Source organism: Athene cunicularia (genome assembly GCF_003259725.1).
Source record: "Athene cunicularia isolate RWA chromosome 5 unlocalized genomic scaffold, athCun1 chr5_part2, whole genome shotgun sequence".
Classification (NCBI taxonomy): Eukaryota; Metazoa; Chordata; class Aves; order Strigiformes; family Strigidae; genus Athene; species Athene cunicularia.
Window position 1 is genome coordinate 11049070 of NW_020799102.1, and position 23892 is coordinate 11072961.

Here is a 23892-nt window from a genome sequence, read left to right on the forward strand (position 1 = left end):
AAAAAAAAAAAAAAAAAAAAAAAAAAAAAAAAAAAAAAAAGCCGGTAAGATGTGGTTGCTGAAATTACTGAATTTTGTACATGGAGTGCTTACTGTGCCTCTCATGAAATGGGAATTTTTACACGTGGGTATAGTGGGACACAAATCGAGGTCTTGTGTGACCATGTACAAATAAATAGAACTAAGATAACGTCTTAGAGGTAACAGTGATCTTTGGCAGTGCATAACATCAGGCAAATTGTGTGCTGTCTGCCTTACTTAAAATGGAGATACCACTTACCCACCTCAGTTTCTTTAGTTTCATAAATGCTGATAAGTGCTCCATTCCCCACAGTGTGTGTCATCAATAATTCATTATCACTTAATTGCTGGAGCTGATTTCTGATTGATTTGGTAAGTAGGATGCTAAGAAATGGTACATTTCCGCTGTCAGTTCCACTTCACTGCTTTTACCAACATTTCATGGGGGAGTTGTCCACATATTTTTTCACTCTTCTTCCATGGGTGCTTTGCCCTAGGGCCACAATAAAACTGCAGGATCTTACAAAAAGAGTGGGGCAAACAGCATCAGATAGGGTTGTGGATTTCTTTCTGCATCAGCAGCATGTCCAGGAAAGGCAGAACTGCAGACAGGCTGGTGTTGGAGGGCTTAGCCCTGCACATACAACACACTGTCACTGTATGTCACTTCTCTTTCTTCTTACTTGTTTGGATAGAGAGAATTCTCCTGGACTACTGTCTTTTCTTCCTGCTAGTGCTTAAAGGTCTGCTACTTTTGTCTGACGCTGTTGTCTCTAGTCTCTAAGCTTGGCTGAGAAGGTTATTTCAGTTGTCCCTTTTGTATTCTCTCTTTGAATCACTTGTGAGCTCTCTCTGGTGGTTTTCTGGTGGTTTTATTCATAACGGGAATACATAGTTTTGGAGTGGATGACTGTTGCGGTTGTATTTTGCTTTCTTTATATGAGGAATGTATGTTAAATTGTAGCATCAGAGGTGAATTTGGAATTATGCAGGTTCTCTTTGCACCGATTCCTGATTGCAAGTGGGCGAGTGCCTCCAGTCTCCCAGGTGGACTATGGCAGATTTCTCTTCTGGCAGCAATTTGAACACTAGAGAGGGGAACTTTAAAATAGATGTCCTGGAAAATATGTGGTGCTTGTTTTTAGTAGCATAGGATAGTCTCTTCTGTTTAAGATATTCTGTTCTGTTTAAGATATGAACTAAAATACAAAAGAGGAAGCAGTGCAGTATCAGTCTTGAATACCTAGAAATGAGAGTTGGGGAAGAACTATTGGTTTATATATTTTATCCCCTAGGGCTACTGTAAGCATCTGTCCTGGTTTAAGCCCAGCCAGCAACTAACCACCATATGGCTGCTTGCCCTGCCATGATGGGATGGGGAGGAGAATCGGAAGAAAAAGGTAAAACTGCATGGGTTGAGATAAGGACAGTTTAGTAGGACAACAGAAGGAGAGAAGAAATAGTAATAACAATAATACTAATGAAAGGATGTATAAAGTGAGTGATGTACAATGCAGTTGCTCACCACCTAATGCTCAGCTGGTTCTGGGGCCATGATCCCTCTTCCCCCCACCATGGCCAGCTGCCCCCGTTCGTATTGAGCTTGACATCCTATGGCACGGAATAGCCCCTTGGCTATTTTGGGTCAGCTCTCCTGGCTGTGACCCCTCCCAGCTGCTTGTGAACTCTGTCTCAGCTGAACCCAGGACATCATCTTTCATCCCCTTTGTTGGACGAAGGTCCAAAGGTAAGTAGCTACAACAGGACTTTAATCATACTATCTTCTGATCACTTTCTCATCATTTGGGACATCATCTATCATCTTTACATTGTTGTACCATTTAACACCTATGAAGGGTTTGGCAATGCAAAATGTTCTCAGAGGCTGTGGTACATCCTAAAACCAGCACAGAGTCTCTTGGAGCATGTCCTTCATCTGAGTCTGGTTTGCCAAGGAGACATTAGAAGGGAATGTGGTGTTGTTTTTTTTTTTTTTGGTACAAACATACATATTTTTGTATAAACATACATAGTTTCCAAATAGATTCAGTTCTATCTTAAACTTATATCAAGAATTATTTTATTACTATATTTATACATTTTTGAGGCTCTGTGTCCAGATTCTTCTCCTCTTTGAATGAACTTACATGGATATGTTTCGGTGCGTTAATTGTTTTAAACTGCTATTAATATAAAAATGAATTGACAACCTAGCTCTCTAGTAAGTTCTTTTGTTTTGAGGTGTTCTGATGTCTTCACATTCAGGCAAGGTTTGGAAAGCACATCAGTTGCTAAGCTGCTTTGTGGGATTTCCCTAAAGACTACTTCTTTGAGTGAATAGTTTTCCATGGAGGAGTTGTTAAACCTTAGAGTTTGAATTGAATACATTGTGGCTAGGATTTCTTAAGCAGTAATGTACCTGCGCAGTATGTTCTGAAATCTGTTCTTTAATGTCTCACAGAAAAAATTATTGTAGACCTTTCTCAAGAAGGGGAAAATAGTAATTTTAAGGTCTGAGTATTGTGGCTTAAAGCCTCACTTTCCACAAACAAAATGCTTGATTGTATGTCCTTTTTCACTAGTGAGATTTTAAGTTTCAGAGGAGCAATTCCAATGTAAAACTGGTGCAACAGGAGGAGGAATAAAGACTTGGGTTGGTCTATGGGGAAGGTGTAATTGGGTTTTGATTTCTAGTGGCACGCTTGAGTTTTATGCTCTGTTTGGGGACGCATGAGGGGAAGGAAGCTTGTTCTGTCTATACATTTAACGTTTTACTGTGGTTTTCATCTTGCCATGCAAAATTTTTTTGTGCTAAATAAGTGTATGATCACAAAGCATCTCTGTTAGCATGTGCTTCTTGCTGACAAGGTGCTTCTGAAGTACAGAAGGTACGTTGACATACCGGTAAAGCTGTGTCACCCATCTGTGGCAGTCACTGTGAATGACATGACAATCTGCTATGTCTGTGCCTGGTGAGAAATGTTGTCCAAGGTACCCAAGCCTATTGTGTCAGTGTTGTCTGGCCCTTCCTGAAACCTGTTGTTTACAGGGTTCTCACATACACTGAGAAATTCTTAATGGGCACTCAGATAATGCCAGTAACAAAGCTGCAAAGTTACCTTGCTGGCAGCAATCTCTGTGAGAAAGTCTTACTGCCTTTGGGATGAACCTTCCTGACTGATGGAACATACTCTGTATCATTGGCAGTAGATTTTTAGAGAAAGTAAGAAATTAATTTTCCCCAGAGAGCTCATTTCTTTGCCATTGGATTTTTGGTTGTATCTTTACAGCCTCCATCTAGCTGCCTTGACCTGTGTTGCCACTGCTACATGTTGTTTGTGTGTTGCACCCTCCTCTTTGGAGTCAGCATGTTATAGATGAAGTTCTGATCATATGGGTAATCTTAGCTACCTCATAAGTAGAAAGGAAGCAAGAACTTTCATCATCACCTTAAGCATGTGTGTGCTTGGAATATTGTATCGCAGACATGTTCAGGTATCCTTTTGAGTTGACGCATGGGATGAACTAGTGCTATTTGGTGGTGGTAACATTTCAGTTAAGTTTTTTCAGTCATCATCTGTAATGCAGTTAATACAGTATTATTTTTAAATTTATTTATTTGGAGATCGGGAGAAAACACAGCCATAGTGCAAAGAACTAGTGGATAATTTCAGTGCTGCTGGCTGAGCCACATTATCTCCTTTGTGAGATACCTACAGCTTGTGTTGTGTTTACCAGGAATGAAGTTGTTTGGTGCTAGAGTCCTGGGCAAGTTTTAGCATTGCATTATGTTTCCTGTTTCTCAGTTTTCCCTTTATACTTTCAGCTAGTTCACAGAATATGGGTCAGTGTATATGTCAAAAGTAATATTTTTGTGTTAACTTCCTGAATCAGAAATATCCATATATATATATATATCTTGCAGCAAAGCAGGAGTGCATAAATCTTTCCTTTCTGTGTTACAGACTATTGTGTTGGAATATGTGAAAATTAATTGCATAGTAGGTTAGGAAGATGGGAAGACCTATAGTAATCATATTAATCCTTTTTTTAGAGATTAAAAAATTTAAGTTAAATGAATCGTATTAATTGACCTTTACACATTTTTCCTTTTTAAAAGGGACTAACCCTTGAACAAAAGGGGAACCCTGTTGCTTAAGTAGAATGCGAAGATGTCTGAAGAGAGAAGTGCTTTCAGTTCATTTCTTCAGCAACCACTCCAGTTACATGGCCATTAACAGTTGAATTATTAATGAATATTGCTAAGGCAGCCACACCTGACTGTCAGCTATTCTCTTTCCTCTGTGCTGGTCGCCAGGGTCACAGGAATCTTGTTTCACATGAAGCAGTGTGAGATGCAGTCAGGCTTTCTTCCAGTGGAGAATGTGGCTGAGTTGATGTCTTTCACAAAACTAATTTTTTCTAGTTCTTGAATGCAAGGAATTTACTTTTACGTTACAATGAATGATGAGCATCCTCTTACATACTGGCAAACCAGGCCTGTCTGAAGTGAATGGGTCTGGGAGGCACTTGCATGAGTGTTGCATGAGTGTTAATGAGAAGAGGATATCCTGATGTACTGTGTAATATCTGAGGTCACGGGTTATCCAATGACATCACCTGTCTCTTGTGATGGTGCTTATCCTGTGTCCTAGGTGGTATGGCTTACTGTCATCGTCTAGTGTATAATGTCTCCTGCTCACAGGATGCTACAGCTGTCCTGTTCAGTTGCTGTGACTGGGTCTTTACAAAGAGGAAAGCACCTTTTTTTGGAAGCATCTTGAAGGACAGTGACTTTTTTTGTTTGTTTGCAATAAAAACAAGAATAAAAAAGATCCCAAATTCATGGTCTCTGTGATCTAAGTGCAGGATTCATTTTCTTATCCAAATATTTTGCCTTTGTCAGAGTGAATTTTTTTTTTTTTTTTTTTAAAGCTGAAGTACCGATCTCCATATATTTCAGTAACTTGCCAGTTTTGGGAAGTGTAAGTGAAAAGAAAATTTAGGGAAGATAATTGTGTTAAATGAAAACCCCCTCCTGCTTGTTTTGTAGGAGGAAAGCCTTTTCTCTTTAATTTTTTTTTTATTTTATTTTTTTTCCATTTGCTTTGCCTCTTGCCTGAAGTATGTGATCTCTTTCTGAAATGTTTAATTTTCCAAAGTTATAGCAGGGTCTGTTAGCTCAGAGAGCTTTGTACCTCACCCATGAGGCCTGTTCCTCTGATCCTAATGAAGAGGATTCAGAGAAGAGAGAAAACGTCAGTGTATGGATAAGTGCAGTTTACCAGGCTTTCCAACTGGGAGGGTGGGAGCTGTGACTCTGTAACTCTTTGATGGAAGACCTGAATAGATTGTGTCAGCTTGTCTTTTAAGAAAAGTAGAAATTATTGCAGTAGCTGGGAATCAAAATTAAATGAGTCTATGAAGAATCTCAGGTGACTTTTTAAGGATATTTATTGCTCCCAAGCATCTTCAGTTCAGGTTTTCTCCAGGAGAAAAACACATTTTGAATGTTCAGCAAGATGGCCATTCTCTTAAATATGGGCTTATGTGTTTAAAAGTGTGGGTATGTGTGGCAGCAGCTCTGGTGCTGCGAGACCGAAAACCTTAGTAAGTCTGGAGTGCGTAACCTTAGTAAGTCTGGAGTAGGTCTGCTTAGGTGCATTGTTAGGAAATCTAAACCCAAATGAGCAGCAGCCAGTATGGGCTGCAAGTGGATTGAGTCCTGGTTCTGTCAAGTAATAATTAGTTATTATTAACAGCAGTGATGGGCAGACATAATGGCTCATGGAAACGCAAAGACTGGACGCTGCTTTGCGTGGTCGCTGCCGTTGCACACTTGTGTTACAGGGAGTAGGAAAAACCTTGTCTAGCGCCCGTATGTGTTATACTAGTGGTCTATTTTGATGGCAGTGGCTGTCAGTCTAGCACTATATATTACCTACCAGAGCATCCTTAAAAATATCAATTATGTACAGTTTTCATTGTCTTCTGAACTTGTAGTGTGTGGGAAGGACGGAAAGGAAGGTGCAAATGCGTCAGTGGTAGTGGAGAGCCAGTTCGAGCTAGCCAGCTGCTGATTCCCTGGGGCTGCAAAGGAAATTTGAACGTGGTTGTTAAAGAGAAAATATGTTCGAGTTGTCTTTGTATTCTAGAGATGTCTCTTTCTGCTTGCCTTATCTTACCCAGATTTGATAGCTGCTTGGCAAAAGTCTTGGCACTGCTTGGCACTAGCAATTCTCTGCTCATTGACCTGAAAGAAACGACTGCTGAAATTCAGAATGCACAGTTTGAGCTGTGCTGCCTTTGTCATTATCCAGTCAATACACTATGTTTTTTTCATATTTCTTTCTTTCCAGAGATAAGGGGAAAAATAGACAAGCTTTCATAATGTGTAATATTTTTCTTTTAAGTCTGATTAATCAAATACAGTCTCTACCAGTGAAAAAGCACAGTATGTGAGACCCACTATGCTAAATTTACACCCTGCAATTTTCAGACATTAGTTGCTGCTAAACTGACAGAGTGACTGGAGCCAAATATACCTGCTTTGCAATTATATCTGCTGGGTTGGTATTTATGGGAATAGCCAATGAGACTCAAGATTAACCCTTAATGGCAACATGCTGAAACTGCTGTTTCATTAGTGTATTCATCAAGGCTTTCAGGAACTTCTGCTATGGCCAGTCTCAGGTGCTACTGCAACTGGTAATGTTTGCTGCCCTAGAACCTTGCAAAAAAGATTGCCAAATCTATAAACTTAGTGTATCCGAAGTTTCAGTTTGGGTTTTGTGTGAAAACAAACATATCCTGTCATGGAGCTGAGTAGATATACACTTTGAAAATAAAAACTTTACTACTGAATATGTAGAAGCATTGTCTTTGCCTGGCCATCTTGAGTTCTTGGGGTTACTGAGCTATTACAGACTTTTGTCTTTGTTGAAAATTTCCATGAAATTCCTGAGATCTTGTCTGTTTCTGTAGGTCCCCATCTATGTACCTTCTGTCAGTGATTCCTCAGCTCATCAGGTTGCTCCACAGCCCTCGGAGCATTTGCCAGTTTGGTACTCTCTGTCTGGACATGTCTTTGCCCCAGCTTCTGCAGAAAGTACACTTTGTAGCATACATAAATATGATGGATGCCAGGAGGAATGTGGAGCTATCAGAGTTTGTTTAACCAGCAAAATGGTGCATGGGGTTATAGCAAGTTTTTAGAGATCTCCTGAATTTTTATTTGGCTCAGTGGAAGAATACTGACGTAAAAAAAGCCTTGAAAGGCAAGAATGGTTTTATAGTTAATCAAAAACTTAGTAATTTCTGTTAACTTGTAATTTGTCCCAGAATTGACCCATCTGAGTAAAACACATCTAGGTTTGGAAGCTCCAAGTGGCTCAGGTGAGACACCCAAAATATTTGGATTAGGGGCTGAAGTATAGAAAGGCTTATTCTTTCTTAACTAGAGTGCACTGGGATGCTTCTCTTTAAGACTTTTTTTCTAATAGGCACTCTGAGTAGTGGTGTGGTTTAAACTCAGTGGTCAGACAAGCACCATGAGCTGCTTGCTCACCCTCCCCTGCTTGGGGGATGGGGGAGAGAATTGAAGGGGTAGGGGTAAGGAGACAAATAGGTTGAGATAAAAACAGTGTAATTGAAATAAAAATAATAATAGTAATAATAGAAAATACAAACGAGTAGCACACAATGTGATTGCTCACTGCCCGCTGACTGATGCCCAGCCTGTTCCCAGCTAGTGATCCCAGAGAAGTGAGAATCCCAAAATCACAGTCCCAGAAGTGAGAGCCCCAGCTCCCAGCAGCCCTCATCGATACACTGAGCATGATTGTTACAGGATATGGAATATTCCCCTGCCCAGTTTGGGTCCGTTGCTCTGGCTGTGCTCCCCCCAGCTTCTTGTGCACCTATGTGTGGTCAGGACATGGGAAGTTGAAAAGTCCTTGATTTCTTAGCAACAACTAAAAACATCACTGCATTATCAACATTCTTCTCATGCCAAATCCCATACTGAATCCAAAACACAGCACTATTCTAGCTACTAAGAAGGAAAAAAAAAAAAAAAAATTAGCTCTATCCTAGCTGAAACCAGAACAAGTAGGCTGGCATTTTTATTTTATTTTATTTTTTTACTTTCAAGGCCAGATTAGACTTCTAACAGGCAGGTATTAGTTTTCTTTATTGGAAACTCCTCAGAGGATTTTAGGAAATAACGGAAGCAGAATTGGCATGAATCAAGAAGCAAAAAATTGGAAAAGGAAGAAAGCTGGTATACCACATAGACTAAATCCTGAACTGTTTCTTGTGTGGCCCTTTCCAGAGACGTTAACCACAATTGCCTCCAGTGCTCCTGGGGAAACGTTCATTTTTTCTCATGCACGTATCAAAAGTTTTTCTGCTTTTTGATAAGTCTTCCTCTGCGTATATTCATTCTATTAGTCTTCAGTCTTCACTGTGCTGTTAAACAGAGCAACTGTTGAAAGAGCCAAAATCCAAGATGCCTATATTGCAAACAAACCCCTGATTTTACTCCTAGCTCGAAGGCAGTTTGTAAAATATATATATATATATATATATATATATATATATATATATATATAGTGCATGGATGGTGTTTTGCTGTGACAGTATGTGCTGGAAAGAATTGGTCACCAGTGCCTTGCAGAAAGATTGCACAGCAGCACTATGCACCCGCATTAACATCCCGTCTGCGTGGGGGCACTCTGTGTTCCTCTGCAGTGGAAAAACATGGTTCCTCTCGGCTAGGGCTTCTGGTACTATGAATGAGTGCAATAAATAAGGTGAAACTAAAATGTTGTGAAAAGAATGAGCCTCTCACTTCAATATAATCCCTGTTATGTATCTTCTTAACAGCATGTTTCCCATTGACAAAATGCAAATGCCATTTATTTTTCTATTATTGATTTACTTACAGAAAGCAGCAGAAATCTAATCTGTGCAGCAAATACTGAGTCACTTTATCTTCTGTATAAATTTTTATTATTACTGTATAAAGCACATCAAAGAGCTCAGTTTGAATGGGAGAAAATCATGCTTTAGGTAGGTGGTTGTAAAGGCTGTTATTTTTCACTTGAAGTGATTATTTTCTAGGTCTCTGGTAGTGATTATGGGAAATTCCCAACTTCAGATAACTAACCACTTGTATACATCTGTCATTCCTGAGCCCCATCTTCTGCCCCCACTTAACTCTCTTTGAGGCTTGCCTGCTAGAGGACAGGTGACCAGAGCTATGGGAAAAAGACAAATTGCACACTGTCTTTTAGAAAAGAAACCTCTCAAGTGTAAAGCAAGGGCAAAAGCTCTTTAAATATACCTAGGGCATGACATTTGAAGAGGCTTGTGTCCTGTGGTGTCTCGGTATTGAATTAGACCAGTATATTAGCAATGATCCTCAAAATATTGTGAGTGTGGTGTGAGGTCCTTGACCACCGTCTAAAGGGTGTTGCTGCGGCTGTGCCATGGTATGGCAGGTTTTCAATATAGGGTGGATGAAAATTGGCTGATTATAAACCAGCCTGGCAGTCCTCTGAAATCAAGGTTCTAGTTTGTCTTGTTAAGTTGAAACTTTTTTCTGAAGATGTGTATGTCCGTTTCTGCATTATCATTGCAGCTGGAGAAGAAGGAGTTGTCTTTCCCTTTGAAGATGCAGGGATGTTCTAAGTTCACTTTGCACCATGTTTTGTCACCCAACTCGAGTGGGCTTCCTGTATGCCCTCTTTTCAGTCTGATCCTTATCTCTGTTGTATTTGCATTCCTATTCAAAGAGGCTGTCTATTTCCAAGTAATGCATCTGTTGCTCCCTGTGTGCTGTCACTAGCACCTAATGCAGTCGCTCTCCTCTTAAACTGTTGCCTTTCTTTCACTCTTGTCTTCTGCTAATTCTTCTCCTAATTTTATCTGTTGCTTCGAGGTATTGCTTGGAAGAACATTCTTGTTGCTCTTCCAGTTTTTTTAGGAGCCTCAGGAGAGAGGTTTCTGGTCTCCTCGTTTTCTGTTCCAAGGGCAGGACTTCAAAGAAGGATCTGAGTTGCTTTCCCAGGGTAGGGAAGTCTGCAGATCTGTCTGTCTAGATTAAAATCGAGGTTATCTGTCATCAGTCTCCTAACGCTTGGAAATTAGTTCGGTGTTATTGAGTGAGAGGTTATGAGTTTTTTGTCTTTTATTGTTAAGGACATTGTTGATGGTCTGTTTTGTTACCTTGGCCTGCATCCTGGCCCTTCTTGGACTTGGCCCCTCTGCAGAGCCTCACATCCCAGCTGTGTTGCAGGCTCCTTCCGAGGTGTTGCCTTTTAATGTAGCAGTACAGCCCAAGTTCTCCCCTTGTTACCAATACCACAGCTTACAACCCCTCCTGATGTGCTGTACTGACATGCAGTCAGACCTAAATGCCTGAGTTACTCTCCTGATATCATCAGGATGATATCATTATCATAACTTCATCCTGTTTTGCTTTTGCCACTGTGCTTATGCAGCGAGTTTGCTTTCAGAACCCTGCATGTTCTGCCTCTAGCCCACGTGTCAGATGGTGGTTCACCAGTAAGATGTCAGCATGGGATACCAGTCTTCATCCCCTGCATGCTTGCTGGGACACAGCATGGCGTGTCTGGTTCTGACAAGCAGCTTTCCTTACTGGAGAAGACTTTGATGTGCAGCTGCCAAGACAGTTACTGCTCTTAAACTTTCACTGCTTAAATAAGGAATTGTGGCATAGTTGTTAAGGGCAAGCAACTTTATTAGAATAAGTGATGTCTGTTGGAGTTGAAAATGGCAGAAGTGTTTTGGTTTTAGATTATCTAGTTTACCCTGAGAAAGACTATAGGTTAGCTATGGTCAGTTTGATGTAGTGCTTCTGTCACTGACCAAGAATATCATTCTGTACTGTCATCACCTTACATATTTGAACTCTAAAAGTATCTGGAGATGCAGAGCTTGTTTTTTTTGGTTTAGGTTTTTGGGTTTTTTTTCCTCAGTGGGTAGAACATGCTTCTGCCTACCAGTTAACAGTTTCTGTTTATATTTTTTTTTCCTAAAATACATAGCTCTTGTTTAAACTGCATTCATTTGCAGAGGTTGATTCTCTGTGTGATCTGTGTAGTGGGAAAGAAGACTGCAGAAATACTAAATATAAGTGCTAAGTGACTACTTACTGGAGAAGAGGCAAGAGGATACCTCCTCAGCATCCTGCCGAGGGACAAGATTTCATCTCCTTCATAGTTACTGCTTTTCCCATCCTCTCCTCCCCTTCCATATTTTTGTTTACTGCATGTTTGGGCATTGTTGCTTTTGTATGCTGAGATGTAGGGAGTGATAGCATGTCCAGTATCAGCTACCAACTCCAAAGGACTTCAGTGCTTTTTTGCCTATAAGTTACTATATAAGTATACTTTACTGCCATATTGAAAAGCTTCTAGAGCAACTGACATTCTAGAAACTTTTTTTTTTTCAGAGAATTAACACTGATATTTACAGCCTCACAGCTAAAAGCTGCCGCTCCTTGTGATTACTTCTCATTGGAGCACCCTTTTAAGTCATTGTTGTATGGCACGACAGAAAAGCTTGAGGTAGCACCTGCATTTGCAGAAATAAACTAATAGTAAATTCAGTTGTTTTCTCCAGACAGAACGACTGTGAGATTTTTCTTACATTGTGTGTAAGACCTAAAAGAATCTGCCCAGCTAGTAAGGCTGAACATCCCAGAGTTTGCACAGCTAACCATAATTTCTGAAGGCCCTTAAATACAGGTAATTCAATACATGTTTTTAAGTAAGAAAATGTAATTAACAGCAGCCTTTTATGACCCCTTGCATCTGCATAATGCAAAAAAAGTCCTTGCAGAAACAAGTCTCAAAGAGCAATTAAAAACCTTTGATCTTTGAAAGTAAAGGTTAGATTCTGTGATTGGGAAACTTGAATTTAATTGTGCTAGGTAGGTTTTTATTGACATGGAGTATTGTGTGACGAAATTTAAACCTAAGCCCCAACTGTTAGAAACCAAAAAAACCCCAAGGTACTCATTGTTAAATGGAATTTCTATTCATCACTTCTGTTGTTACAGGTTATTCCTTTAAATTTGATTAATTTCAGACATTGAATTCACTTTTGTTCTGAACCTGCAGCTTGGTAGGTATTAGCTGGACAGATGTTCCTTTGCCAGCATGTATCTGAACTGAACTGACAGGATTTCTATTGGTTCTGCAGTCATGCTGCAAAATCCCAAATATAATGTCAGTTTGAACTTTGTCATTCTTTATTACCTTTCTTGCTCTTCTGATCATTTAATTGAATGATACATTCTTTTTTAATCTTGGTGTTCACTTTGTACAAGATTTACTGTCCAGTTCTGCCACTTGTCCTTACTGGTTCACAAGCTTATGATTTACACTGGGTGATGTGTCGGAAGTATCATGTTGCCAAGGAGAATGTTAGACAAAGAAGGCTGTGTTTGCTGAGAGACCAAGCAGCTAAAACCTGGGCATGTAACAGCAGAAAGTAACTATAGACAGATCTGTATGTAGCAGTTTGGTTTCATTTCACATGAATGTTTAAAGACTGGATTTACAGGTGACTGATTAGGCCCTGTATTGGGAGAGCATTTTAAAATTTCATGTTTTATTGTGTTTTGGAGACAGAATGTAATTGTCTCAGCAACTTGTTAGATAAAGGCAAATTTGTGTTCAATCCCTAGGAAAGATCCTTGCATAAACTAAAAATTATTAGTAGCACTCCTCCCACCTTCAAGGTGTTTATCTGTCTATATGAGACTGTTGGTGTTTTTTGTTTTTTGTTTTTTTTTTTTTCCTATCAGTAGGCCATTCGGGATTAGTGGTCAGACTTCCTCCTGTTGAAGAAAAAAGATAAGATTCAGCTTGGAAATCTTATCTCGAGGTGAATGTTGTCCATGAGTACATTTCTCTTACTCTTTATCGGCAGAGTAAGCAGTGAGATGAGACTGCTAGAGGAGGAGTTTCGACATTAAGAGCTGTTGTAGACAAAAGAATGTAAACATTTCCCTGGCTGTGCTTGGTATCATTTAGCTTTCCAGTCAGCTCCTCTTGTCTGCCCTGATAAAAGATGGATTTGGTTCCTGCAGTGGTTCAGACCAGCAGCTAGAGCTGAGGTTGCAACCCACAACAGTGCTGTTTCTTTAGAAATTATTTGAAATCTCTGTTCTAAATAAGCTGACATTTAAAAGCTGTGAAAATCAAGTGTTTTTTATCTTCCAAAATGATAGTGGGTAGTAATTTGAGCATTAGGTCTACAAATCCAAGATTTTCTGCAGTCATACACAGGGGAGAGTTTGATATTGATGGTAGTTTGGGACATGAGAAACGAGACTGAGTTTACTTACTCTCTATTTACTCTCTTTGCATCTGTGTCCTGTTGAGAATAATTTCGATTGTGTTTTCAGGGTGACTAGTGGCAAATGACCAGATGCTCAGTTTGGTGAGATGCAGCAGTGTTGTCCATGGGATGACAGATGATATCAATAGATCATAAAGTTTACTGAGGCAAAGCTAGCCCTTGCTTAGTTTTTCAAATCCAGGCTTAAGGCACAACTGGCAGACTAATCTGAGGTTCTTCACTGTGTCAGGTACTTGCACTTGTATTCATCTCACACTGGCTATGGTATAACTCTATTTACTGTCTCTTCAAAGCATGGTCTGAATCTGTCCAAGAGGAGAATACACCTAACTGTATCATAAGGGTTCTGCAGAGAAATCTTTCCTCAAAGGTAGAGAGGCTGAGCAAAACAAAATAAAATACTTTCTTCTGAGAGGCTAAAACCAGTTATCTTTTCTGTACTCTGCAGGTGTCTGTAGTTTGTAGTGTGATCTATAAGGTGACTTACTGTTGCCTTTCATTGTGGAGTAGCCAGTATATAGTGATGAATGTATTATATACACTGTTCATGAAGAAGTTGAATTCTTTTCTATGTACACAGATTCTGTCTTTTATCGAGAAGTGTGTTGAAAGTTACAGAGTCTGGGGGGTATACAATCAATAGGATTCACTTTGCTTTTAGTATATTTGAATATAGAAGTTACATCTAAGTTTTTTGTTCTTTCTTGCTGTTTTTGTTCCTATCCCCATTGAGATGCTTAGTTGTATTTCTTGATGTGTATTTATACTGCTTATCTTTTTGACACCTGTACTCTCCTGTTCTTCCATCAAGTTGAAGCTTGAAGTTAAATTCAGGAAGTATCTATTTCTAGCCAGGGAACATCTGGAAAAGGGTTATACATCAGACACTAACCTGATTGCAGTCAAAGCAAAGTTCCATGCAACGGTGTCTCTCTTGGGAAATGACACTGTGATACTCGATAGTGGTCTAAGCCAAACTGTTGGCACTCATTGGGCCAGGAGAGCCAGAGCTGTTTCAGAAACAGGCAAGTCTGTCACAGCCTGTGAAGGTGACTGCTGTTTTCTGATGCTGAAGCTGAAATTCCAAATAATCTGTCTGTACTCAGAACTGTGCCTTCAGAAGCAGTGCCTTCTCCTAAGAAGTAGAAAGAGAAGTGGTCCTGTTAACGTGCTGGTGTTTGGAGTAGAGCTGATAAATTGCTAGGAGTGATTTCAAGGGAGGAATGCTGCTGCCCGGTGATTCAAAGCACTGTGCTGAAGGAGGTATCTTATGAAGACTGAAAGCCACAAGTCAGTGGTTGTCACTGACTGCTGCTTGAAAGCCTTAATGGTCTATAAATAACTGTGCGCTGCCATACTGAAATATGAAATGTGAGCTTCTGGTGCAGCAGAAACAAAAAGAATCCCCCAAAGTCTGCTGGTCTTACCTTTTCACTTTTCTTTGCTAACTGTGCACATTACTTAAATAAATTGAAGAACCTGTGGACTTCTCTAGCAACTGTGCAGCAATCCCTTCTGTTTCTCGCCTCATTCTGCTTACCAAGATGCACGAATGTATACCTGGCTTTAAGCTGCGTGGAAGTTGAAGTGATTAAGCACCTGATCGTGGAGCTGATGTGGAGACAGTAACTGGCCAGCTTTCCTCTGTTAGAGAGTAGCTTCCCTCTGGACTCGGTGTTTCCAGGGGGGGTCTGTGTATGTGTGAGCTGCCTGCTTTTGTTCAGATGCACTGCTGTGGATTTTTTTTTTTTTTTGTTACAGTGTCTTCTGCTCTTTTGGAAGATCAGAAATATAGTAAGGACCTGTGGGTGTAAGATAAAACAGTTAAAAGAGAGTCACTGTTCAATAACCTGAAGATGACAATTGATGAAATACGTTCTTTGTATATCAGTTTTTTATTCTGGACTGTGTTAACTTTCCGTTTAAGTGCCCGGAGATAATAGCTAAGCTCTTCTGAGAGCATGAGGAACACATAACTGGGGAAAATGTTTCCATTCCAGAGGATGTTAATTATTGGAGGGTTCTGTGTAAGGGCACTCTAATTCATTGGACAGTAATAGTTTTCATAGTTTGCTTAAAATCACTGAAGGGGGAGGGAACTGGAGAGGAGTCTGGGATAAACAAAACAATCCTAAATTTGTAGTATTGATCTTGTTGTAGGAGATGGGCGGATGAGTCAGTCCGAGTTGGTCTTCTACTGTAAGTTATCTTGGGGGATTGAGGGCAGCAAGCAGGGTGGGGAAACTGCTTGGTAAAGATAACCATTTACTCATGTGGCCACTATAGTCAAAAAAGAAGTTGGGGGTCATGTACTGACCCCTATTGCCATGAGCATCCAGGAGTCCCCATTAACAAAAATTAGGGAGAAAGATAGCCATGTGATGACTCCATTGCCTTGCAAAGCATCATAAATGTTATTCACCAGGGGATAAAAAGGGCTCAATTCCATCATTCCTTTGTTCTTGTCTGGAGCACCATATGTACTTCTTGGAGTTAAATTCTTAAACTCGTAAGTGAATGAATTGGTCTCAGTCTCGCTGCTGTCACATTTCAGGCATGATCTTTGTGTTTTCCAGGCAGAATGTCAGGAAGAGTTGGCCTAGATGTCAGGAGACCACAGTAGTGTGATGAGACACACAGCCTTGTTGTGTCCTCCCTCACCCCTACCCCTCATTTAATTTCTCTTAGGTACAGCTGTTTGATAAAAACACTCCTGTTGGCAAGTAATTACAAGTATAGTGCTAAAGCAGAGACTGGGTTCATGAAATCTAAATTCTGTCCCAAGATCTGCTGTAGGTCTTCTGTGCTTAAATCTTGTAGTCTTTTATTTTTGTGAAGACAAAAACAATGTAGTCCTTCGGGTGGTGTTATAGCAATACATTCCTCAAAGGTATTAAGAATAAGATATATTCTTTCACTTCTGTAAGGAAGCGATCTGGTTGGGTAACTGTAATTTGGGTAAGAACAGTGTATAATCTCCTTTTGACCTCTTCCTTGGGGAATGCTTCTCTTTCAAGGTACACCCTGTTCAGTAATCTTAAGTATTTCTTCCTACTCTCCACCTCCGTTTTCTGTTTGAACTTGTACTAGTTTGGAGCTTTGTTCACTCTCCTGTTAATGTCTCATAGCCTGTTTCTCTTCCACCACGCTAACGGTGCCGAGAGCCCGCGGTCCTAGGAGATGTATGTATTTTTGGTGTGTGATCAAGCAGCTGCACTGGAGACAAGCAGATGTGGGGGCTCTAGTGAAATGCCCGGTTCCCCAAATATAGAATCCAACCATGAAGGCAGTAGGATTAAAATAAGCCTGTTAACCTTGGTTCACTTCCTGCACATGGTGTTGCAAGGAAAAGTCAACTGGTTGTTTATTAGGGAGTGATTCAGAAGATTGTATTTAATTTAGGTCCTTGCATGACTAAGTGCTGAAATGCAGCCACCTACTATAGGAAATGTGCCAATTTCTTAAACACTGTAGGATATTTAGAAAAAGATATTCTATGCATATTGTATTATTTACGATGGAGATCAACATGTGTAAATTGCTCTCCAGTTCCATAAAGGCAGCTTTTGGGTGAAGGATGGGCATCCAGTAGTAGTCTGTGTTCCCTACCACTGTAGGTTTTCTGTCTAAATTAAAAGCTGTCCTTTAGTGCTCTGAAAAGGGATTCCCCATTGATTTTGACTTGCCTCGGTAATATTTAGTGTGTAATTGGAAGTAACCATAGGAGTTTCTGTTCTTTTGACTAGGCTATGTATTTTAAATCTTGAAAATGCTAGGTATCAAATATACTGCATCTCATGGACCACAGTTGAAAATGGAAGGAGGGAAAGTTGAACCTGAACAGTGAGCAGTTCCTTGAATAATCACAAATTTACCTGCTGCTTCAGTGGAGAAACATTTTTGAGCACTGGTATTGCAGTGGAGCTGTCAATCTGCATTTACAAATAACCCTCATAAGTTCTAATGTTGCATAAGCAATGTAATCATCAGGCAGTTTAAATGAAGATAGGGGAGGATAAGGATTAAAACTGTTCAAGGGGATTTAAATTGTCAGATAATCACTGGCAGGTGTCCTTTACTTGTGACAGATGGCTTAGGTGTTGTCAGAGCCTTCATGGCAGAGCAAGAGAGAGCTTGTCTTGTTCTTTGCTTCCTGAAGCCAGCCTGAATGTGCACTGGGGTGCTGTTTTTCTGCAGTAGTGTATAGGAAAGCAAACCTAGTTGAAGATTATCTAGCATTTCTGGGGATTTACAAGATACACTTATGAACATGCAGCTGCAAACATTTTTTTTGGTGATACCAAAGGTGTTTAAGTGATGGAAAGTAAACTTAGTCCTCATTACTGTACTTTCCTTACCTGTTTGGTGCAGCTAATGGACAATCTTTTTATGCCCTACGTACTTGAATTCAGTATAGGACCTTCCTCTTAAAAACTAGTGCGCTGTTTTCATTTTAACGATGGGTGAAGTGTAGTAAGGAGGTTGAGTAAGTTTGCCACAGACTCTGGGTGGCTGCAGAAGTCCTGACTTTGATGTTCTCTCATAAGTGGAAATTGGCTCTGCTGTCCATTTCAGTGCAGTGAGTGTTAAGCCAAGTCTACCTTAATTCCACTGTGTTATCTTGCTGACATCATACTTCTATTGCCAGTGAAGTTTATGCATGCACATGTTAAACTGAAATTTATAGACAAAGCGTAATGTTTAGAGTTTCTTCATGCTCAGCTTTTGAATTCCTCTTCTGGGTGTATCATCTGCATTAGTAGATATTGTAAAGTAGATGTGGAGTGGGTCAGATGCTTGATGTCAACATAAAAAGTATGATAAAATACATCTGTTCTTAGTGGCTAAGTTTAGAGATGCAAATGGACCTGCATGTAAGCATTTGTAAATAGTTTTGCAGCCTCTCAGGAATCAGATCTTACAGTATCCTAGCAGTCATTCAGCACTGCTTATTTGCTGTCTTTGAAGATGATGAAGGAAGATCAAAAAGTGTTTGTTAAAGTCTGCTGTTATCGCTCACTTTCCTTTAGCTGTCGTGTTTTGCTGGTGAGCAAATACTGGCAGGTATTGAAGGTGAGTCGTCTTGATGCTATCTTGCTGCAAATTCCAGCTACTGACTTGTTCTAGTCTCTCTCCTTTTGTTTTCACACCATGTTGCAGATTTCAGTAGAGTGAGAACAGATTTCTGGTGCGCTGAAATGAAACCTGGTGTGGATTTACACCTGGCAAGGGGATAAGCAGAAAAAAAGAATGAATTCATTCAAGTATGGAGCATACCGTGTGCATCATGGGATAGGAAAGTATTATAAATACCCCTTCAGCCTCACAGCTACATACCAGCCTGGAACAAAATAATTCTTTTCACATTTGAAAAACTTGAAGCAGCGATGTATTGAAAGTATCCAGTGACAATCCCAGGATTCTCACAAAAAACATGCCAAAGGTTTGGCAGTGACGAGTTCATGCTTCATCCTTGGCGATAGAGGATTTTGCAAAGAGGCTGAAGTTACTGGCATTGTTCGTGAGGGTGTTGAACACACAAATGTCTGTTATTTCTTCCTCAAAACCTCCTTGGCCAGGTGACTGCCTACTCTTACACTTTCCGTGTGAGAGTGATACAGAGGCAGCAGTGTTATCAGTAGTGATCTGTTCTGTATTGTGCACAGTTCTCTGGAGTGCTTTCAGGTAAAAGGCTTTTTGTGAAAGATACCCTTGATTTGCTTTCTTAATACAGTGTGAAGTGCTCAGTATGACTTGTCCTTTTATTTTTCCCTAATTCTTTTTCAGTGAGTATTAAATATTTAGATGCTAACATTTTTGGAAGTGGTTGCTAAAACAGATTGACTTTCTTTACTCCATCCCCTTTAGAGTGAAACACGAGTCCCTTTTTTTATTCAGCCCAGATGGTGTGCTGCTTAAAGTGAGCAATGTGTTGCGGTGAAAATGGACTACTTCTTTCCCCTTCCTCCCTTCCTCCTTTACTTAACTGAACACATCCGCGTAGCTCATATTTGGGTTGAATTCAAAATTAGTCAAAGAGGCTGCAGGGTAAATATGTCAACTATTGGAAAGCCAGATCTGCCAGATTGAAGGAATTTCTGCCCCTGCCAACAGGCGGTATAGTCAGGTTTTGTGCAGACAGCTTGCATCTGTATGGACCCTATTAGAAAAATGGACAAGATGATCTAGTTTGGTCCTTTCCATGTCTGTCTGGTGCGTGTGTGTGACACTGCTGCTCCTCACATGCGTGCTCAGAGCCCCCGAGTCATGCAGTGGGCTCTGCGCCGAGCGGGCAGGAACAGCGCCTTCCTGAGACCTGGGGGGTGATGACTGCGCTGAGGATTTTTTTGAGGGTTTTTGTATCCGATAGAGAAGACTGGCAAAGTGAGGGAAGCAAAGGAGCAATACAATTTAAAACAGTTCCACATGTGCAATTGTTTTGACAGTTCCTTACCCACCAGTGGATTTTTTGGAGATGGAGTAATGCATGTAACAAGTTTCTAGGTGTGCTGGTGATATTGTTGTCTGTAATCTCCAGTTTTCTTCTAACATTGGATGAAGGGCATGTTTTAAGACAAAGAACTGTTGCTTTGAAATTGGATTGAGTCACAGTTCTGTGTTCCCATTCTGCAGCAAAGCTTGCATAGGGCTGTTGGCAAGTAACTTGATCTGTCGGCATTTTTTGTTTCCTGTTTGGTGAAAAAGTTAGTAATAAATACATCCTTGCTTTAGTAGGACATTGAGGATAAATTTATTGTATGACAAAGGAAGTCCTATAAACGAACAATTTACTGAGTAACAAATGAAATCTGGTATCTGTTCCTGGAATGTTGCTTCAATTTAGTAGGTAGAAGTATATATAGCATTTATTTAAAGGAGTTGTGGAATGTAACAGGGACTCGATAGCTTTTTTGGAGGGTTGTTTCTTGGTTTGTTTTGCTTTTTGAAACTAAAAATTCCTTAAATGATTTGTCTTGGTCTAAATTTTTTCATTAAGGTGTGGACATCATGGCTAAAGCTTTTCAGTCAAGATGGCAGCAGTAGATCTAACAGGAGCTGAACTTCAGTTATTCTGCACAGGAGGTGCTACAGGGCTTGAAGTGTGTCCAGCTGTTTTCTCAGGCACACACCCGGATGCGTGGAGGGCAGAAGACAGTTCTATAGCTAGGGCAGGTAGTGGTGAAACCTGGTGTCTGTTCTTAGCTAGCAGCTTGCCCAAGTGTAGAAGAGTTCTCACTTAATCATTGGCAGCAGGATTTTTCATTTTGAATAGGTGCAGCTTCCACATGGAAGTGGAGCAGTTTGGATGAGAGATGTAGGTATGAGGTTAGACAAGAAGGTAGCTCAGAGCAGCAGGGAGGGATGCCATGAGAAGGGCACCTTTTTGATATTGCTGCCTAAATGTACTGCCTAGGTGCTTAGGTTCTGAGAGAGTAAAAGCCTCAGTGATTCCTAGTTCTCTTGTTAAGCTTGAAATAACTCTGGTTTACATCAGAGATTTATTCTTAGCCAGGACATTTCAGTTTTGTAATATTTGAAAACTTGTAAATTTTCTCTAATAAAAGTTATGACAACTACCAGGAGTGTCTTTCAGTGGTACCATACTGACCTGAAAGCTATTTTTAGGGAGGAGTGTGGAAAAAGGGAGTTAGGTTCTGATATTGGAGCTTTTGGATGCTTTATAGCAAACTTGAGATCATGGCATATTGCCTGTGCGTTGAATAGAATATTTGCATTGAATGTATAGAGCATTGCAAAGAATACCTGGGTATCTCATCTCTTTCATATCTTGATCTGGTGAAGCCATGCTGTGGCGTGTAATACTGTGGTAGATTTTCTCCCATTGCAGGCAGAGGTGTTATTAGTGCACCGGGAGTTGTTTGCTAATAGGAGGTTGTGTAACAGTGACAGTTTCACCCACTGTAGCTGTTTGAGAGTGGTGATTTGGTTTGGTGATTACTTACTAGGTACAGGTCAATGATGGAAGACTAATCTGAATGGGTTCAATTGCTAGTTTAAGGAGGAAAAAAAAAAAAAAAGATACCACCCCCTCAAGCCAACAACAAAAAAAACCCTTGCTGGTTGAACATAGAGCTTGTAGAACTCAGCAGTGATGCTGCACTAGCCTGGGGCTGGTTATTGACAACACCGTGTCTGTTGGGTGTTTCGTGGCAGGACTAGCCAAGGACAAACTGTTCCTATTGCTGATTCAGATTTAGGGAGCTGGGCATGAAGCAGAATTTCCCCGGGAGGTGCTGGGAGCAGGGAGGGCCCTGCCTGAGCAGGCTGGAGTTGAGCATCTGCCAGTATGCTCTGGGTTGTAGCCTTCTCCCATCATAGTGTAGGGAGCAAGCCTGTTCTTTCTTGATCAGACTTGATCAGAAGAGCAGTGATGCAGGGAATGAAACTGAAGTTTGAATGAAACTTCTAAAAGCAAAAAGTCTCAAATTGTCAGCTCCGAAGCCTGGGCTTGATTTTTGCTGGCTGTCATTTTCTTTCTTTAAGGTGCTACAGCAGGAGAGTTACAGGTGGCTCTGGGTGAGTGGTTAGTGGCTGAGACTGCCCCATCTGCTTCAGAAGACCTTATTTCCACCTTCTTTTCTGAGCTACATTTTCTTCTAACAGCTCAGGGCAAACTGTCATTAAAGTATCTGCTCTGTGCTGGCAGATTCTTAAAACATCCCCAGGACAGTCAGCTGTTTGCAAGAAATGACATTTGAGAGGAAATGCATTGTTTGGGGCAGACACAGGCATAAAAATAAAACCTCCCTGAAGCATTCCTGTCATGTGTCATTTGAAACAGGGTAGCAGTTTTGCCTGTGTCAGGGATGGAGCGTTTTGCTAAATTACAAGGGAGGAAGGGAATCATCTGCACTGGGCTGATTCAGGAGTTTCTGGAAAGCCTCACACTTAGAGGCTCGTTGTTTTGGCAGCTGAGTTCTCCAAAGATGGAGAACATGTATGGAGCAGGTTCTTCCCTGGGACTGCAAAAATGAGCTAGGAAAGTGTCTTCCCTGAAATGGCTGTTCCTGGCAGCTCTGTGCCCCGTGCCCCGCTGCAGAGTGGGGCCCTCGCCATCCTGTGCTTCTCCATGGCCCGAGGAGGGGAAGGGGTTGGGCTCCAACAGGGCCATGGAGGGAACTGCCTGCCACTCCCCTGGGTTCCAAAAGTATGTGATTATCTTCAAAATAGGTAAATGATTAAGCTGTGCATTGGCTTAATTTGTTCTTCCTGGTTTTGTACCATGAAGATACGTGGGCAGATGTATTTTTGTGACACCTCCACCCTGATGTGGGGGTTTGTGTTTCTGCTTTTTGCCTGGTCAAGTGCATGTTGCTTGGGACCAGTCTGGAACATGACAGAGGAAGGTGAGGGGAAGGATATTCTTTCTCTCATCTGCTCCTGTCTTGCAGCTTCCCCCCAGCTCGACAACATTTTGGTGCTTATTAAAGCCATTGAGTGTCATTATCTTCCTTCACTGAAGTTTGTGTTTCTGTGATATCTGCATCCAAAAACAATGCACAAAGAGGGAAACTCAGTAGATTAAAATGACTGACTAGAGCTGTGTTTAACCTTGAAGGCAAATGTCTAGGTTTCCGTCTTGTACTGTTCTCTTGATCTCCAGTATCCTGCTCCACTTGGCAGGCTCTTAGCATGCTAACTGCCTTACTAGCCTGTGGACAGATACATGCCAGGGGACTATATTAACACCAAGAAGCTCAATTATAACTTTGATCAGCAGCACTGTGTTTTAAAACTTAATTGAAAACCTAGTATGAATTAGTCAGTGTGTCACCTAGTTCCTAGCCCTTGGGTAACGACAACAAAACCAAAATACTCTGCAAGCTAACTACTGACCTGACAAAAGCATGGGGGTAGGAGTTGAGTTCTTGTAGTCTCATATATTTTACTTGTGTTTAGACTGACCCTGTAAAGGAGAGATTTTTAAAAATATTTTTTAAATGAGGTTTGCTTTGACCTTAGGATACATTGAAGGCTGCATGTATGTTCCTAGAAAGAAAATGGTAAGAAAGAAATCTGTAGAATGGGGAGTGTGAATGGAGAACGGGTAAAATGATAATTTAGGAAGAAGAAATTGCTACCAAGTACCATACTCAGCATGCTGATAGGATAATGACAAAATAAGCAGGGTCAAGATCCATTTATCTCCTCTTCATTCCATTACTGGTAAACAGCTTCCTTGGTGACTGCTTTTGCTGCCTTTTTTTAAATCCCCTGTGAACTTTCCTCTTTTTTGTTTGTTGCAGAGAGCCAACTGTTGCCTGGGAATAACTTCACAAACGAATGCAACATTCCTGGAAACTTCATGTGCAGTAATGGGCGCTGTATCCCAGGGGCCTGGCAGTGCGATGGGCTGCCCGACTGCTTCGATGACAGCGATGAGAAGGAATGCCGTAAGTGACCCCTGCTGTGACCTTGGCATGCTTAATATCACAGGGCTTGGCTAGGTAGTGT

General features: G+C 40.8%; 1 protein-coding gene across 2 annotated transcripts in view; it reads left to right on the plus strand.

The window, feature by feature from the left end:
• The window catches only part of LDLRAD3 (low density lipoprotein receptor class A domain containing 3), a 113474-nt gene that overhangs the window by 12316 nt on the left and 77266 nt on the right, over positions 1–23892 (plus strand). The window contains exons 1-2 of one of the 2 annotated variants that reach the window (XM_026850507.1): positions 10015–10094; positions 23685–23831. In XM_026850507.1, coding sequence (XP_026706308.1) covers positions 23744–23831 — 88 coding nt within the window. In that variant the 5' untranslated portion in view covers positions 10015–10094; positions 23685–23743. Of the gene's footprint in view, positions 1–10014; positions 10095–23684; positions 23832–23892 lie in introns of those variants that run through there. The other variant, XM_026850508.1, reaches the window with a different exon arrangement.